At 36.0% G+C, this 18,225-nt stretch overlaps 1 protein-coding gene across 3 annotated transcripts in view; it reads right to left on the bottom strand.

Annotated features, from left to right (window-relative positions):
• Positions 1-16,132: 16,132 nt before the first annotated feature.
• The window catches only part of LOC126762269 (hemicentin-1), a 545,135-nt gene continuing 543,042 nt past the window's right edge, over positions 16,133-18,225 (bottom strand). For 2 of the 3 annotated variants that reach the window (XM_050478903.1, XM_050478904.1), the window contains one exon: positions 16,133-18,207. In XM_050478903.1, the coding sequence (XP_050334860.1) occupies positions 18,058-18,207 (150 nt within the window). In that variant the 3' untranslated portion in view covers positions 16,133-18,057. The remainder of the gene's footprint in view (positions 18,208-18,225) is intronic. The other variant, XR_007667437.1, reaches the window with a different exon arrangement.

Raw genomic sequence — 18,225 nt, forward strand, 5'->3', positions numbered from 1 at the left:
TTTCGCACATAACTCACATGGCCTTGGAAATGCGGGTATGGACTATGCCATAGTTACAAATAAGGTCGCTGAGAGAACGATTAATGCGTGGACAAATAAATAGTGTCAAGGGAAGAATAAGTGTGTGGCATTGCCTGAAGGTTGTTGCAAATGTATGTAAGTGATATTTATGTCTCTATGTATATACATATGTATGTTGATATGTAGGGGTCTATTTTGATATATTTTAATTAGCATCTTTTTCATTTTATTATTTCATTAATGTATTTAAAAGGCGATATCTTGACATCATAACCTTCTAAAAGTAGAGATAATCTAGGTAAGGGGATGACCACGATCCAAAAAATTAAGCTTACTGTTAAAAGTTCATATATGGTATGATATAACTGTCTTTGATTTGACATTTTCTGCTATTTCATTGTTATTTTGTAAAAAAAATTTACACTCAAAAATGAACTTATCGAGTTGAATTGATACAAGAAAGTATGCGGATCATTAATGTGCTAGAGCCGCCATAAATTTGGACTATGCTCTATAAATGTTGAGTATTTGAGTGGAGTGATGTGAAGTATTGAGAAAATTTGGACCACCTTAATGCTTGTATGTTATTTAACAATGAAAGCAAGCAAATTGAAATGATTTCCAATACAATTGCCACAAAGCCTATATACGTAGTACATATAAAAGGTGTTTTTTTTGCTGATATATGATTTCTTAAAATAATAGCTATGGAGAGATAGACATGTATATTAGTATACTTTAAGTTCACTTTCAAAGGCTTATAACAGCAAACTGTTTCAAAATTCTGAAAATGAGAAATGGAAATGACCGCAGCAAACAAGACATTATCAGCTGTGTCTTAGTTTGCTACTACTGCTACTTTTTTTTTTGAGGTACGTCAAGTCAGTAGTCTGTGTAAGTAAACCAACTATCCTTTCATCAATATAAGCTCGGAAAACCATCAAAAGAAAACTTAGCAGTAAATTGGTTGTACTTTACCAAATAAAGGCAAAATATTGACAACTTGATTCTTTTCTCCGAGTGTATATTTCAAATTAAAGTTATTAACTCTAAGAAGAGGACCCTTTATATATACTACATAATACAACAAATCTGCGTCTGTATTAAGTAACACCAGTGTGCAAAGAGTAATTAATTATAGTGATTTGTGAGCAATATACCCTTCAAATATTGTAATAAATCGAACAAGTGACGAATGCAGGTCAGAGCAAGCAATATTTCTCAAAGCTTTTAACTGAAGCTCCGTTATAGCAGTCGAGTCGATTAACTAACGACGTCTCAACTTCATTGTTCTTAGTTACATCTATGCACAGATCCTTGAAATATACATACATCCCTTGCGAAGCTTCGCAGTAATCACACTTCAACACATTTTCGGACCGCTACCGTTATGCAACAATGATAAGGCGTCGTTGTGCCAATTAATTAGCTCAACTGTCAACCGCATACGCATACTGGCTCCAACTCATTCATCATTCAACAGTTTGACCCTGTTGTGCGTAGCAATTGTTGAGCAAACCAGATTATTTCCTCGCCTTTGGTGACTCGTTGTTGTTAAAAATATTAATAATTATGTTAGTAATATTGATGTCGTATGTTTCATCTATTTTCGGTCTATTTCACCTGGTGGAATGTTCGCCAGTTGGTATACCCGCATTGTGAACTAAGTATGTTATATTTTACCCAGATGTCGCCACCTACTACGCCGGAATCGACGAAAATTTTTATATTACATCACAGAAATCGCCAAAATCGTACTACTGCCACGCATAATTCCCACATAACACTATTTGAAATTACATCTGATGTTTTCACATTCCAGATAATCAAGAACCAATAAATGTGTCTGCATAAAATTTTGCACGAATATTTCTCTAGAAATCTTCCAAATGGGCCCAAAACTATTCAAGGCTCCATAAATCGAAAATTGTGGAACCCTGCGAACTTCAATCTGTGAGATTTATCATAGAAAATCAGAGATCTGATGCGATCAGAATATGCTCCTGTACCGAAATAGGCCGAATCCGATCAATAATTCCCTCAGTCCTCATAGACATAATAGAAAAATTTTCTAACTTCCGGCTGTTTTTATACCGTATACATCGGCAAATATGATTGAGAATACATGTTTTAAAATAACGGTGCATCTTTCTGCCTAAAAGGAAGATTATCGGGCGATAAATTGTCTTAGACGCCATACAACTTCCATTTCGTCGAACAATGTTGAATTTTTTCAAAAAATTTTTAAAATAAAGTTTTGCCAGCTGCTGAAGGAATTCCAAGTCCTTAAGGGGTTAGGGGAAGTCAGAATTTTCAAAAAAATATTTTTTTTTGCATTTTCGTTAAGTGTGATATTTTAAAAATATTCTCTGAAAATTTCACGTTGATCCGATAATTAGTTTTTGAGTTATTCGACAAATAACAAAGAGAGCTCGGGCACTTCAAAGCGCTAGTGTGGAACTTTGAACTGGTGACAACTGTAACTCAAAAACCGCTCAGTAGATTTTAATGAAATTTATACACCTTTCAGAATACATAATAAACTCGGTCCTGATTCCTTCAATTTTTTTCAAAAATTTCGATTTTTTAAGACCAATTAACTGTTGATTTTTTCCCAAAAATTAAGACAAAAATTTCCTGAGGCCGCCATTTTGTTAATTTCTGAAAAAAAAAATCCTTCGATCAGGTCCGAGTTTATCTATTTATAAAATTAATTTATTTTTTCCGATTGATTTTAGATGAATCTCCAAGGATTCCAAGGGGGTATTCTACTCTAGAAGCATGAATTTCAGGTAATTTTAAAGTGTCGTAAAAAAAGGCAATTAATCCTTTTACTATCCAATTTTTTATAGTGGTTTTATTGATATCTTAAGAATACAGAAAAAAAAATTTACAAAAAAATATTAAAAATTACAATAATTAGAGGGGGGGCTGTTGAGAGACAGGTGTAAAAAAAAATGGCGCATCCTAGTGACATTGATCCTGACTCTCCTGGTGGTCTGCAAAAAAAAAATCAACAGAAATTCTTAATCAGTAAGGATGCTGTTATAGTCCCTATTTCAGGAAACACGAACAAAAATCTTTTTGAAAAATGGCGACTGCCTGAAAATAAAAATCATTTTTTACGCTTTTTTTTGAAGTTCCTGAATTTTTTTAAAAATATTAAAAACAAAAACTTCGACAAATATATAAAGAAGGTTCACACAAAATTTCAAGTAAATCGGTTATATAGAACTTGAGATAATGCCGGTACCGTGTGGAAAAAAGTAGTTTCGAGAGAAACGCGTTTAAAAAATTCGATACGGCTGAACCGGGCTAGGTACTAGGTCACTAAAGTAACTGTAGCTCTTAAAATAATTTTAATTTTTAAAAATCCTGTTCTTAAGGGTCTAAACTTTATATATATGAAAAAAATTGAATTTTTCAAAATTCTAGAGTAGAATACCCCCTTATGCTTGTCACCGCAAGTACCCTTTTTTGGAACTGTGTCAACACAAACAACTATAACTTTGGAAATAAAATTTTTTTTTCAAATTTTCGTGACTTCAAGTCAACACATTCTATAATAATGCTATATTACTGCTTTTGAAAAATAACACTGGTAAGCTGTAAGATTATGAAATGTTCGGATACATCCGAACTTAGGCCTTCTGTACTTATTTAAAATAAAGTTTTGTAAATACCTAAAAGTATTTCCCCTTTTTTAATGGCTTCAGTTCTTGAGTGAGACAGTTCAGACAGTCTCAATTCTTGGGGACGTCTTGGAATCGACAAATTCCGGTCTTAAGCAACACTTGCCTGGCAGCAGTAATATTTTCATTAGATCGTGCGCTTATTTGTCTCATTGGACCTTGGACATTATATAAAGAAAATGTAAATTTTGAATAATTCAACTTTAGCGAGAACACGTAGATGTTTATTACGACCATAAAATAGAACAAGTAAGGAAGGGCTAAGTTCGGGTGTCACCAAACATTTTATACTCTCGCATGATAAAGGGATAATCGAGATTTCATTATCCGTCATTTACATATTTTTCAAATACCGTATTTGTATAAAGTTTTATTCCGCTATCATCATTGTAGTATATATTATACAGAGAAGGCATCAGATGGAATTCAAAATAGCGTTATATTGGAAGAAGGTGTGGTTGTGAACCGATTTCACCCATATTTCGTACATGTCATCGGGGTGTTAAGAAAATATTATATACCGAATTTCATTGAAATCGGTGGAGTAGTTCCTGAGATATGATTTTTGGTCCATAAGTGGGCGACGCCACGCCCATTTTCAATTTAAAAAAAAAAGGCTGGGTGCAGCTTCCTTCTGCCATAGTTTCCGAGATATGTACAAAAAACTTAGTGGGGGCGGGGCCACGCTCACTTTTCCAAAAAAATTACGTCCAAATATGCCCCTCCCTAATGCGACCCTTTGTGCCAAACTTCACTTTAATATCTTTATTTATGGTTTAGTTATGACACTTTATAGGTTTTCGGCTTTCGCCATTTTGTGGGCGTGGCAGTGGCCGATTTTGCCCATCTTCGAACTTAACCTTCTTATGGAGCCAAGAAATACGTGTACCAAGTTTCATCATGATATCTCAATTTTTACTCAAGTTACAGCTTGCACGGACGGACGGACAGACAGACATCCGGATTTCAACTCTACTCGTCACCCTGATCACTTTGGTATATATAACCCTATATCTGACTATTTTAGTTTTAGGACTTACAAACAGCCGTTATGTGAACAAAACTATAATACTCTCCTTAGCAACTTTGTTGCGAGAGTATAAAAATCGCACGAAAAGTTGCTATTGGAGAACGATTATTTTGATAATAAAGTGGAATAATTTGTAATCTTTATTCTTGTTTATATCTTTCAGTGATGAAATTGTAAACATTACTGAGTACAATGAAGAGAAAAAATACAAATCACGACATAGTAAAAATGGCCGAAACGGCACTTAGAATTAATATATATTAAATATTAATGATGTGTATGGTTGATGATGTTCATAATAGGAAATTCATACATATATCCGGTTCCTGAGGGCCTAGGCAGTTTTGTTCCGATATGGAGAATGTTTGGTCATAAACTGCTACGCTTCAAAGGCAGTATTCCTGCAATGTCTTAACCGGATACGTTCATTGGTGCATAATTTTTACATTGAAAAGTGAAAAAATCTGATGGAATTTAGAATTGTATTAGGTAAGGGTGGTTGTGGTCCACGTTCGCTCAGTTGGTTTAAATCGGTCGATCCTATGATCTCGAGTTAAAAATTTTAAATTTCTGACGCATTTATGGAAGTTTTGATTTATCGTGCTTTTACGAGTTTTTTAGCAAAAACGTTACAGGGTTATCATCTGATTTGATTAGTTCTTACAATGGTAAAGGGCTTTTTGTAGATTGAATCTTTTGAATGGCGGGGCCACCTCCGTCTTTTCAAAAGTAGTCGAGTAGTTACTGATATATAAGCTTTCAACGAAAGGTGTGTGGTGTCACTCCAGATGTTCAAGACGAATTTAATATTGAACATAACGGGTTTCACAATGTCAATGGAGGTGTCGAAAATTATTTCGACAGCCAAACGCCATTTCATTTCATTTGATATATTGATTACAGATATTAAAATACATTTAATTAGTTACTAATAACAACAATTTCTTTAGCCGTTGTTTCTATACTGGAAGAGGCTTTGACAATTTTTGCGCACTCTATAACAGGATTTTCAAACTTTCAATAATTTATCAGCAGAAATATGAAATTTTTATTTCCGTTCAAAAATTAACCCATTTCGTTTGAATTAACGAGCGCACTGCCAAAAGAAATTGGGTCACAACCAAATTAGCGCAATTTATTCACCAATGATTTGGAAATACAAATTTATGATACAGTTGGCCAAAATTGCCGCTAAATTTCGCAAAGCGCACAGAAAAAGTGCCGTTCTGAAAGAGCATGGTGAATCAGGCGCTCAAAAGTCCATGCAGACAACATGGTCTTGCTTTGCCACCTTCGCCTCCAGCCGCATGCAATAAACCGGCTCGCTTATTGCCGGTAGTTGCTGAGTCATTTCCGCTTTCAAGGTATGGAAATTCCAAAATTATTTCCGTTTTGTGCTTTCATTTCCCGCCAAAGTCGACACTCAACATGGTTTGCTTGGATAAACTCATTTGTACACGTGCGCAGACAAATTCACACAAACACATGCACACACCTATATAAACATAGGTAAAATAATTTGTTTGCGTTTGTAACTTTTTGTCGGCGCATTCATTTAGCATTCGATTGTTTCCGTTTTGTACACACACATCCACACACAAATATTTATATGAATTTGTTATTGATTTCATTTGGTCCATTGCTTGCTATGTGTCTGGCGCTTTCACTTAAAATTGTGCCAGCAATGCGAAATCAAATTCACGCATTTTTGAACAAAAACAAATCTATAATTTGGCTAAATTTCAGGAATAAATGAAGTTTAAACAACGGAATTGCAACCTCAGTTGCAATACTTTTCAACCACAATACCACAATTCGACGATAGCAATTTTATTGATTCATTCATGCAAGGACAAAATTACGGGCAAATCGAAATGAACAATAACTGCTGCTTGTAATACATATCTAAATCTAATGGAGATAAGCAAAGATACATATATCATGCATATATAAATATCAAAATTTTTATGATTAGTAGGCGAGTTCCGTTAGCCTGTCTAGCAAAGCAAGGGATCATTTGAGAAACTTTAGTCGTCTTCATAAAACTTGGTACACATGTTCTCTGACACCGCACACGAACCAGTCCTTCCCTACTTGCTTAATCTAAAAATTCCCTTGGCGAAGTCCATCCACTTATACATAGCGCTGATACGAGTAAAACGGCTTAAAATAAACTATGCTATAAAATAAATATTATACATGATATTTTCTATCAAATTATTATATGTATATTATCGGAGCCCTCTCTAAACATCAGGTGTGTAATTTCGCTGATTTACACGTCTTGAAAGTGGATTTTCCTACAATTACTTAGAAAAGTAATGTAATATAATATAAACAAGGAATGGAGGGCTAAATTCAGGTGCAACCGAACATATCATACTCTTTCATCTTCCAGAAATCGAAGCCATGGAAAAACTTTTAGGTTTAAATCATCAACCAGAGGATCGGATTCCAGGCAATTTTATATAAACGCGTCCTATATATAAATCATATACTGACAAACACACAAGGTTTGTTCGAAAACCGAGAATTATTATATACAATAAAGGAAGGTTATGTCGACTACCTTCCGGATTTCTCCACTAATTTCTTGTCCTCAGCACGGTTTTCGTAAAGGGAAATCTACAAGAACTAATTTGCTTGAATTTGTATCACATGTATCAATGGGCTTTAAGGAGAATAAGCATGCTGGTGTTCTATACACAGATTTTAGTAAAGCTTTTGAAAAAGTAAACCATTCAATTCTTTCGAATAAACTTAATCTTCTTGGTTGTTAACCAATATTCCTAAATTGGGTTGCTTCTTATATCTTACATCAGAGCGCCAGTCGTTTCCTCTTTTCGCTACGTGGCGCCAATTGGATATTCCAAGCGAAGCCAGGTCCTTCTCCACTTGGTCCTTCCAACGGAGTGGAGGTCTTCCTCTTCCTCTGCTTCCCCCGGCGGGTACTGCGTCGAATACTTTCAGAGCTGGAGTGTGTTCATCCATCCGGACAACATGACCTAGCCAACGTAGCCGCTGTCTTTTAATTCGCTGAACTATGTCAATGTCGTCGTATATCTCGTACAGCTCATCGTTCCATCGAATGCGATATTCGCCGTGGCCAATGCGCAAAGGACCATAAATCTTTCGCAGAATTTTTTCTCTTGAAAACTCGTAACGTCGTCTCATCGGTTGCTGTCATCGCCCAAGCCTCTGCACCATATAGCAGGACGGGAATTATGAGTGACTTATAGAGTTTGGTTTTTATTCGTCGAGGGAGGACTTTGCTTCTCAATTGGCTACTCAGTCCGAAGTAGCACCTGTTGGCAAGAGTTATTCTGCGTTGAATCTCGAGGTTGACATTGTTGTTGCTTCTAATGCTGGTTTCAAGATGGACGAAATTATCTACGACTTCAAAGTTATGACTGTCAACAGTAACGACGACTGTTTGTTTGATGACAGGAGATATTTCGTATTGCCCTCGTTCACTGCCAGACCCATTTGCTTTCCTTACTTGTCCGGTCTAGAGAAAGCAGAACTAACAGCGCTGGTGTTGAGGCCGATGATATCGATATCATCGGCATACGCAGGCAGCTGTACACTCTTATAAAAGATTGTAACTGCTCGATTAAGTTCTGCAGTTCGATTTATTTTCTTCAGCAGCAGATTGATGAAGTCGCACGATAGGGAGTCGCCTTGTCTGAAACCTCGTTTGGTATCGAACGGCTCGGAGAGGTCCTTCGCGAACCTGACGGAGCTTTTCGTGTTGCTCAACGTCAGTTTACACAGCCGTATTAGTTTTGCGGGGATACCAAATTCAGACATCGCGGCATAAAGGCAGCTCCTTTTCGTGCTGTCGAAAGCAGCTTTGAAATCGACGAAGAGGTGGTGTGTGTCGATTCTCCTTTCACGGGTCTTTTCCACGATTTGGCGCATGGTTAATATCTGGTCGGTTGTTGATTTGCCAGGTCTAAAACCACACTGATAAGGTCCAATCAGTTTGTTGACGGTGGGCTTGAGTCTTTCACACAATACGCTCGATAGAACCTTATATGCGATGTTGAGGAGGCTAATCCCACGGTAGTTGGCGCAGATTGTGGGGTCTCCCTTTTTGTGGATTGGGCAGAGAACACTTAAATTCCAATCGTTGGGCATGCTTTTCGTGCTTCTTATATTAGTAATAGAATTTAACAAGTTCAATTTAACGATACCTTTTCTGACGTAATCAATGTTCCATCAGGCGTTGCTCAAGGCAGCGACATTGGTCCAATTGTGTTCTTCTTATTTATTAATGACATATCATCTGTTACTAAGTATTCAATAGTTTTATTATATACTGACGATGTAAAACTTTTTAAATCATATACTTCAAATAACGAAAGATGTCAGTTGCAAACAGATTTAATGAACCAAGTTTCTTGGTGTGTTAGAAATGACATTCCATTGAACCTTAAGAAATGTAAAGCGAAGTGCTTTTCACGTAGATCTGTAAACCCAACTTCATACGTAATACAAATCTTTAGGTTGGAGCAAGTACGCATTTTTGTTGATCTGGGAATGACTATGGACCCCAAACTCAATTTTAATCTTCTAGTTACCAATTCCATTTGGAGAATTTAGAGTCCGTTCAAAAACAATTTTTACCTTTTGCCTCAAGTCATTTGCATTGGGATCCCAGTTTAAATCTTCCTCCTTACACTAACCGTTTAAAACTTATAAATTTCCCTACACTCGCTAGTCATAAGGAGATGCTTGGTATAATATTTCTTGTAAAACTCGTGAATGGGTCAGTCTGTAGCCCATCTCTCTTACCTGTTATTAATTTTAACGTTCCCGCTCGCTCTACCAGGCAGTTTAGACCTTTACTTTTAAAATTTTCTCGAACAAATTTTTAGTTAAGCGAACCATTCCGCCGTATATGTCACGATTTCAATTCTCATTACAGCACATTTGATCTAACAGACTCACTCTTTACCATTAAAAAAATTATTTTATATACTCTTAACAAGTAACATTTAAAAATAATAAACTTACTTTAATCTAATTCTTAATTTGGGCTGTTGAAATTTGTGGATTGAGCCCCTCTTGTCGGTTGGGCGGGAGGAGGGTAATCGTTGGGTATTATTATAAATTCCGTTTCAGTACTACTTGATGTAAAGGCCTAACGAACTAACGCCTAAAAAAAAAGAAATAATGCCTAAAAATTGCATATAGGTATTAGGCGGTTGTTCATAATGAAAGAATGCCTAACATTTTAGGAATTTCTTCATTAAAATTGTTAGGTGATTCTTCATAATGAAAGAAAGCCTAACAATCACAAATGAAGAAACGCCTAATTAGGTATTTATTCATTTTTGATTGTTAGGCTTTCTTTCATTAATTTTAGGCGATTTTTATTTTTGCTAAAAGTGTGATTTTTATGGTTGCGAAAGGTAAGTTCCCTTTTACAAAATGTTAAAATGAAGGTATTAGTCTTGCCTTTTACAAAATGCATACACCACCTTGTAAACATTCTGTAAAAGGGAAAATTATAAGATTTCAAAATCATAAAAGCAATTTGTTGTTGTTTTTTTCAAGGTGACACCCGAAGTAATTTCGGCTTTCTTAAAAAGAACACGGACTATATCAGCTGTCGAGGCCTATAACGGCGTTATTGGCCGCATCATTCAAAAAAATGGAAATTTTTTCAAATTTGTTAAAGCTCTTATTGATGAAGAGCTTAATATATTTTCTTAAAGGTCTAAGTATTTTAACTCGAATTGTTAGGTCTTCTTTCATTAGGGGTTATTACATAAGGAAAGAAATCCTAACAATTTAGATGTTATTTCATTTTTAAAATTAGGCTTTCCTTCATTTTTAAAGTTAGACGTTCTTTCTCTTTCTTGTTAGGCGTTCTTGTTTAGGCATTATTTCATTTTTAAAAATTAGGCGTTAGTTCGTTAGGCCTTTATTCACTGAGCCCTAAATTACAGGTACTGAATCGTCCTCATGGAACTTTTTATGCTTTAGAAAGTACTCGAAGAGTGCCTTAGCTGCCGACGGTGCTCTTATGGTAAAAAAACATTTCTAGATACCGTTTACGAGCTAATCGAAGGATACCTCAATCTGGTATCCAACGGGGCGAACAAAAGCGCATAAAATCATACACGAGGTTTACTTTGATAAGGTGAATCAGCTGGAGCTTTAATGGAGCGCGATCTTTTAGGGGAGACTACGGAAAGCGTGTTTTGCTTTATATTGGTAAGAGCTGAGCTACTCACCAAATCTGGGTATATGAAAGGGACCACACATGGATGTTCTGAAAATATCTCATTCTTCAATTGCATTCCTTTTAAGCACTGCGCCAAGCAGTTTACTCCTAATAGCTTTATCTCTGCTCAAGCACCGAGGAGGGATATGTGGACGAGGAGAGTTGCTAGAGAAGAGACGCAGTAAACTTTTTCATGAATGGGTCGAGGCTCGGAGGAGGAGTTTTCTGTGGGAAGATGTACAGGAGGCTACCTGGTAACGGCGTGATTTGTAAGGCAGAAATGAAATTTCTACAGTTGAGCTCGCTCAAAGCTCAGTTAGACAATAAGTATCTCTCTTCACTATTAATAGTATTAGGCTTGCTCGGGCGCTTGACTCTAGCAGAATAGCTGGAACCTTAACCATTTTGGCATAGAATAGAACGCTGGAGATCCACTAAGCATCATGCCATATGTCCTTCTTCGACAAAAATGTCGATAAGGTAGGGTAAAAAATCAATCGCACGCAAATGATAAAATTTGTATAGAAGAAGGTGAGGTAAAAATATATAAGTTTTTACTATGTACACTGAGGATAAAAAGTTTCGACAGTCATAATTTTGACTAATAAGAAGAGAGTCGAAACTGTTCTTAACCATCTCAATAAAAATGTGGTAGACTCAAGGCGCTTTTTCGCACTATGAGAGTCTTGTGTGCAGTGGATCGGCGGTCTAAGATTCCCAAGTGAGATCACTGTTAGCGTTTATAACAGGATTAGCCTCTTAAATTAACCTTACTCCTATTAATCCATTAAAGCAACCGTCAGATTGTATTGATGTTGTTTCGAATGGTTCAAGGGCGTGAGCCCTAATACTTGGATGGTTAGAGAAGATTATATCATAATTTGTATACCCTTGCAACCTGTTGTCCAGAGTGTAATAGTTTTGTTCATTATTGTTTGTACGTAACACCCAAATAATCGAGATAGATATAGGGTTATATATATATATAAATGATCAGGAGAAGAGAAAAATTGAAATGCGTGTAAATGTCTATCTGTAATCTGTATCTGTCCGAACGACCGTCCATCCGTGCAAGCTGTAACCTAAGCAAAAATTGAGATATTTTGATAGAACTTGGTATGCGGGTTTCTATGTACAAAATTACGAGTTCGTAGATGGACGTATTCGGATCATTGTCATGCCCAAAAATCACAATTAACCTAAAACCTATTAAGTGCCAAAACTAAGCTCTAAATAATCATATACTTGTATAACTGTAATTTGACACAGGGAATTGCAGTAGTAAGGAGCACCTGTGTGCATACATTTTTGAAAAAGTGGGCGTGGACCCGCTCTCTAATAAGTTGAATGTACTTATTTCTTAAACTACAAAAGTTACAACAACCTCAGCGCAAATACTACAAGAATTCCAACCGACAGTGTGAAAATGGATGAAATCGAATTATAGGGTTTCTACGGAAAGTAATGGCACTGATTTTCCTCCACCGCGACTGTACTTCGGACCATTCGCGCAACGACTGGATTCGGTAGCTAACGAACGAGCGGCTGGTCAGTTGTCTCCGAACACCTGGAGAGTCAGGACAAACATTTTCGCGCGACTTGCTTCTGTGAGTAGTGCAAGCCGTTCGTTAGAGAGAGATACGCTACAAAATTCTATGTGAAACTTGGTAAATCTGCCACAGAGACGTTTGATATGATCAGGCAGTCTTACCCAGATGTTGCTTTAGCAAGAATCAGTGGCATCAGACCTTTTTGGAAGAGGTCGCTGTCTGTTGTGATTGCAGCTTCTCGACGTCGAACCTTCCTTGTGTTTGTTAACGTGCGTTTTTTACTGCACAGAGGCGGGTGCGAATCTTGGTTGCAACGAGATAGTGGTCCGAGTCAATGTTAGGACCTCAGAGCGTACGCACGTCTAGAACCCTGGAGACGTGTCTTCCGTCTATCACAACATGATCGATTTGGTTGGTGGATTTTCGATCCGGAGACAGCCAGGTAGCTTGATGAATTTTTTGTGCTGGAATCTAGTACTACAGATAACCATATTTCGGCCCCCGGCGAAATCGATCAGTTTCAACCCATATGGGGATGTTTCCTCGTGGAGGCTGAATTTAGCGACTGTTGCTGTTGAAGAACCTAGCTTTGGTGCGGATTGTGGCTAGACGTTCATCCACCGCAGTGAATGATAGTACTCGGCGACGGAGTCTCTCTCCCGCTACGAATCCCACACCAAACTTGCGCTCCTCAATTAAGGGACCGAACATTCCAGGTGCATGCCTCCAAATCATAATCCTTGTTTCGTTTGCTGTGGTCGTCAGCAAAAGGGGGGTCTCTGATCCGAGGCAGTTGGTATCTTTCATTGGGGACGTTTTTTACGCGGCGGGTCCCATCCACAGCGCACAACCGTGTGTAGGGAATATTTCGCCTTTTAACTTTAGCTCGCCTTCGAACGGATGTTCTTAGGCTACCCAGAGGATACTTGGTCTAAAACCGGAAGTCGTGAGCTGCTTGAGCCATATGTAAAAGAATAAAATAATCGTTTTTGGTCACTCCCAATTGAATGGCGATCTGAGAACTTTCCTCACTTGCGTGAACTTCTACACACGACTCCATCCTCCTTCATTTTTACTAACATTTAATTTGGAGACACTGCGTTTACAACTTCATCTTTTTATTATCAAAATAATCGTTCCCCAATTGGAACTTTTCGTGCGCTTTTGACATTTTACGAGTATGGTCGTAATAATCGTCTACTTCTTCTCGCTATTGTTGAACTGTTGAAAATTTACATATTCTTTACATAATGTTCGAGTGCCAACAAGATAAATAAGCACATGATGTAATGAAATTATTGCTGCCGTCCAAGCAAATGTTGTTCAAGACCGCAATCTGTCTATTTTGAGACGTTCTCAAGAATTGGGACTGCCTTAAATCCCAATTTGGTGGATTTGAAAAAGAGATTTGGGCTTGCGTCCGTATAAAATGGTTGTCACTCAAGAACTGAAGCCATTGGACTACCTTAAACGGTTCGGTCGCTTCGATGAAATTATGGAAAAGGTTGACCAGGACCGTCACATTAGCAGCTATGATATCGCTAAGGAACTTAACATTCATCATCAAACGGTTTTGAACCATTTAAAAAAGGCCGGCTACAAAAAGAAGCTCTATGTTTGTGTACCACATAAATTTTCTATGAAAAATTTAATGGACCGAATTAACACCTGCGATTCTTTGCTAAAACGAAATGAAATCGAACCATTTCTAAACCGTTACAGGAGACGGAAAGTGGACCAAATACGACAATAATGTGTGAAAAAGATCATGGTCCAAGCGTGGTTAAGCTCAACAAATGGTCGCAAAGCCAGGATTGCCACCTCTAAACGTTATGCTGAGTGTTTGGTGGGATTGGAAAGAAAGCATCCACTATGAGCTGTTCCAGACTAGTCGAACGATTGATTCTACATTTTACTATCAAAAACTGATGAGATTGAAGCAAGCAATAGAAAAAAATGCCAAAACTGATCAACAGAAAGGACTTCTTTAATGACTCGGCAAGAACTGGAAGATCTTGGATAGGAACATTTGATGTATCCCCCATTTAGCCCTGACCTTGCATCATCGGACTACCATATATTTCGGTCAATGCAGAACTTCCTCAATGGAGTAAAATAGGCTTCAAGAGAAGCCTGTGAAAATTACTTGTCGCAGGTTTTCGCCGAGAAACCAGAAAAGTTTAACACTGATGGAATAATGTCTCCTGTCACACTCGCGAATTGGCTCCCATAGACATAATTGCGATGTCGTAGATAATTTCATTTACCTTGGAACCCGTATTAACATCAACCTCGAAAGCCAACGCAAAATAATTTTTTCCAATGGGTGCTACTTCGGACTGAATAGACAATTGAGAAGTAAAGTCCTCTCTCGAAGAACAAAAACCAAATTCTACAAGTCTCTTATCATCCCCGTCCTACTGTATGGTACGAGATGCAGAGGCATGGACGATGACAACATCTGATGAGTCGGTGTTACGAGTTTTCGAGAGAAGAGCTCTGCGGAAGATTTATACCGCAGTCGATGGAACGATGAGGTGTACGAGATATACCGACGACATTGACATAGTTCAGCGAATTAAGAGACAGTGGCTACGCTGTCTAGGTCATGTCTTCCGAATGGATGGATACCCGGCGCAGTACCCGCTGGAGGAAGCAAAGGAAATGGAAGATCTCCACTGTAAACTCGGCTATAACCACGTAGGCGGTGTCTACGCCAGTAAAGAAGAAGATATGTATGTGGATATCTTCCCAAAATCATGTATTTTTTCATTTCCACAATTCCAATATTTTCCATAACATTTCAATGTTATCGTTTTCAACGCTAGCTTGTTGCAACATATAGTAAAATAAATACCTTTGACTTCAAAAACTTTAAAAAGGAATTTAAATGAATGTATTGAATCGCCTTACCACTTTGTTATTCGCTTTAGTTGTGAAATAGTCACGGTGCTTGCACCTGCTCTTAAAAAATGAAGAAGTGTTTACAACTTCTATGATATTTTTAGAAAGACCCGAAAGATTTCCTGAAAAAACTGCTTTATTATTAAGAAACTACCGTGCAGTGAGTTCCTGCAATGCATTAAAAATAAATTATAAATCTGAAGTATAGACGCTCTAGTTTTATTGCGATACTTAATAATAGACGGAGTGTTGTAGTCACCAGTATGAATTCATTTTCATCCAAAAGCCTCTCCTAAAAAGGAATGCACTGGTTTCTTAGGATTCCAACCTCCATTTTCAATATTTTTACCCTCGTTCGAGTTTTATTACCATAGAATGATCTTACATTAAATATTCGGAAAACTGTGTGGCCAAATAATTCTTGATCAGAGCATTTTGTTTTCAAAACTTACCTCAATTTTTCCATTAAATGCCTCTCATACAAGTATGTACATATATGTATTGAAATGAAATATTTTTGTTTTCAAATTTTTGATTTTCCTTTTATTTTCATCATTTATTTGTATTCACTTTTATATACTGAAGTCTAAATTTGTTATCAATATCGTCAGCCTAATAATCGTGTTTAATCTTCTTGCATAACCAAAAACCGTAATCCGCAGAATGATTTACCATTGCAGTAGCTACAAATTGCAATTCATTGTTTACTTTAATGAAGTCTATATTTTATTGATTAATTTATCAAATATTACTCTTTAATAAATTTTATTTATTTCCATTTGCTGTGGCATTAACATTTCATAAATGCATAAATTCATAGCTTACTTTGCGATTTCAAGAGAACTTTTTGGTTTGTTGTTAATTCGAAAATAAGGATAATAATCTTTCGATACTTATAGCTCGCAGTCAGAACAAAATATTCAAATGAGTAAAATTTTTTTAGCTACATATTTTTGGTATAATTTTTTTCATATAAAATATTTTTCAAATAAATACTTATTTGTTAATTTGATATAAATATTTTCTGTTTCAAATTCATAAGAAAAAAATTATTATTTTTATTTAAGTTTTATGTAAATTATAATATTATACAAATTAGTAATTTGTTTTTTAATATTTAATTTCACTTATCTGTTTTTCACAAAAATAATTTTATATTTTTAACCTTTAATTTCACCTTGATTTTATTAATTACACACATCATTAATGGGTTTTAGTGTCTGTACTTTTAATTCAAAACGCCACTCCACTGATACTTTTTTCTTAGCCTATTTACCGTTATGCCATTGATGCATACAATTGCAATGGTGATTCTTATTGAATTAGACTTATATTTTTGTTGTTTGTGTATGTACAAAACTATGAGTGCTGTGGTAGTTGTTGTTCTTTAATTTGCCTATAATATTTAGTAGCTACATTTTATATATGTAAATATGTATGTATATTAATATTTGTTCGTAATTTGCTCTTGAGTAGAAAAATTCCTTTCGCTTCATGCTAATCGTATATTTATTATTAATGCGAGCATACATTTACATACAGATTAAGATTTTAAGACCTTGTGACTTAGTTGCCTAATTTTATTCGTTTCAAATCATGCACATTTCAAAATTGAGCACAGCGTTTAAGAGCGCTCTCTCAATTCCACAATCCAATTTCTTGATGGTGATCCTTAATGCCTATGGAGTAGTGAGTTTGCGTACAAATTTGCTTTAATCTTTTTTTATTTTGTTTGTGATCTTATGCTATATAGTGTATGTAAATGTGAAATTGTGTTTATGTACAATTCCTGTTTGAATTAGTCGGTTAGAGACGCGGGAGAATAAATGACACTGTAGAAGTGATGTGAATTACGGTTTCTGTATGTAGTGGTATTCATATTTTGAGTCGTTGAATTTGGCATATATGTATGTATGTATCTAATTTTAGGTTAAGTAAGTGAAAGGTATTTTTACAAAAAATTTCTCCGTGGTGAAATGGACATATGATGTTGCGCCAAAACATGTACATATGTTATAGTGGCTGGCGAAATTAACATTTACATATGTTCATTTAAGTTTTGTTTTACATTTCACTTCAATTTTTTTAGGTTCCTTAAACTAGTTTGATTTACAATAAAAACAACATCATTATAAATTTTTTTGGTTTATATATGATTTTAATCATTTTAGTCTTACATTAGTTTTAGTTGCTTTAAAAAGTATGAAATTCGTTTACTCATTGTTTATTCATCAATAAATATACTAGTTTCATATAATTTTTTGTCCACATATTTATTTATAGATTTCCAACTATTATTAAGGTTAATTCTAGCACAGAAGCTCATATTTGACAATTTCCAACATATTATACATATTTTACAAAATTAAAGCTAATAAAGAAATTATTACTTTTTACCTGTCAAAAACTAATTAAATTTAGCAACTCATTGTTACGAAAAGAGAATATAAAATGCACTGTTTGAGCGGAAACCAAAAAAAAAAAGGAATTCAACGGAGCATGTACAGTGGTGAATATACATAAGTATGTACCGAGCGCCCGCTTGGTATACATTCTCCCACTACAACAACAAATGAATTCACTTTTGCTGTTATTTTTGAGTTCAACTTTTACTTCTCAACTCCTTCAGTTTTTCACCTCATTCAAAGCACCATTTTTCTTATCCTTTTTCACTAGCGCATAAATCGAGGCGGCCTTGTAGTTGATTGGTCCATAATGTTGACTCTCTAAATCAGCGTAGATTAGCTCATCATCGAACTCCGCAGCACTCAGAGGCTAAAGTGTACCATTTTG

This window comes from Bactrocera neohumeralis, chromosome 6, assembly GCF_024586455.1.
Source record: "Bactrocera neohumeralis isolate Rockhampton chromosome 6, APGP_CSIRO_Bneo_wtdbg2-racon-allhic-juicebox.fasta_v2, whole genome shotgun sequence".
Lineage (NCBI taxonomy): Eukaryota > Metazoa > Arthropoda > Insecta > Diptera > Tephritidae > Bactrocera > Bactrocera neohumeralis.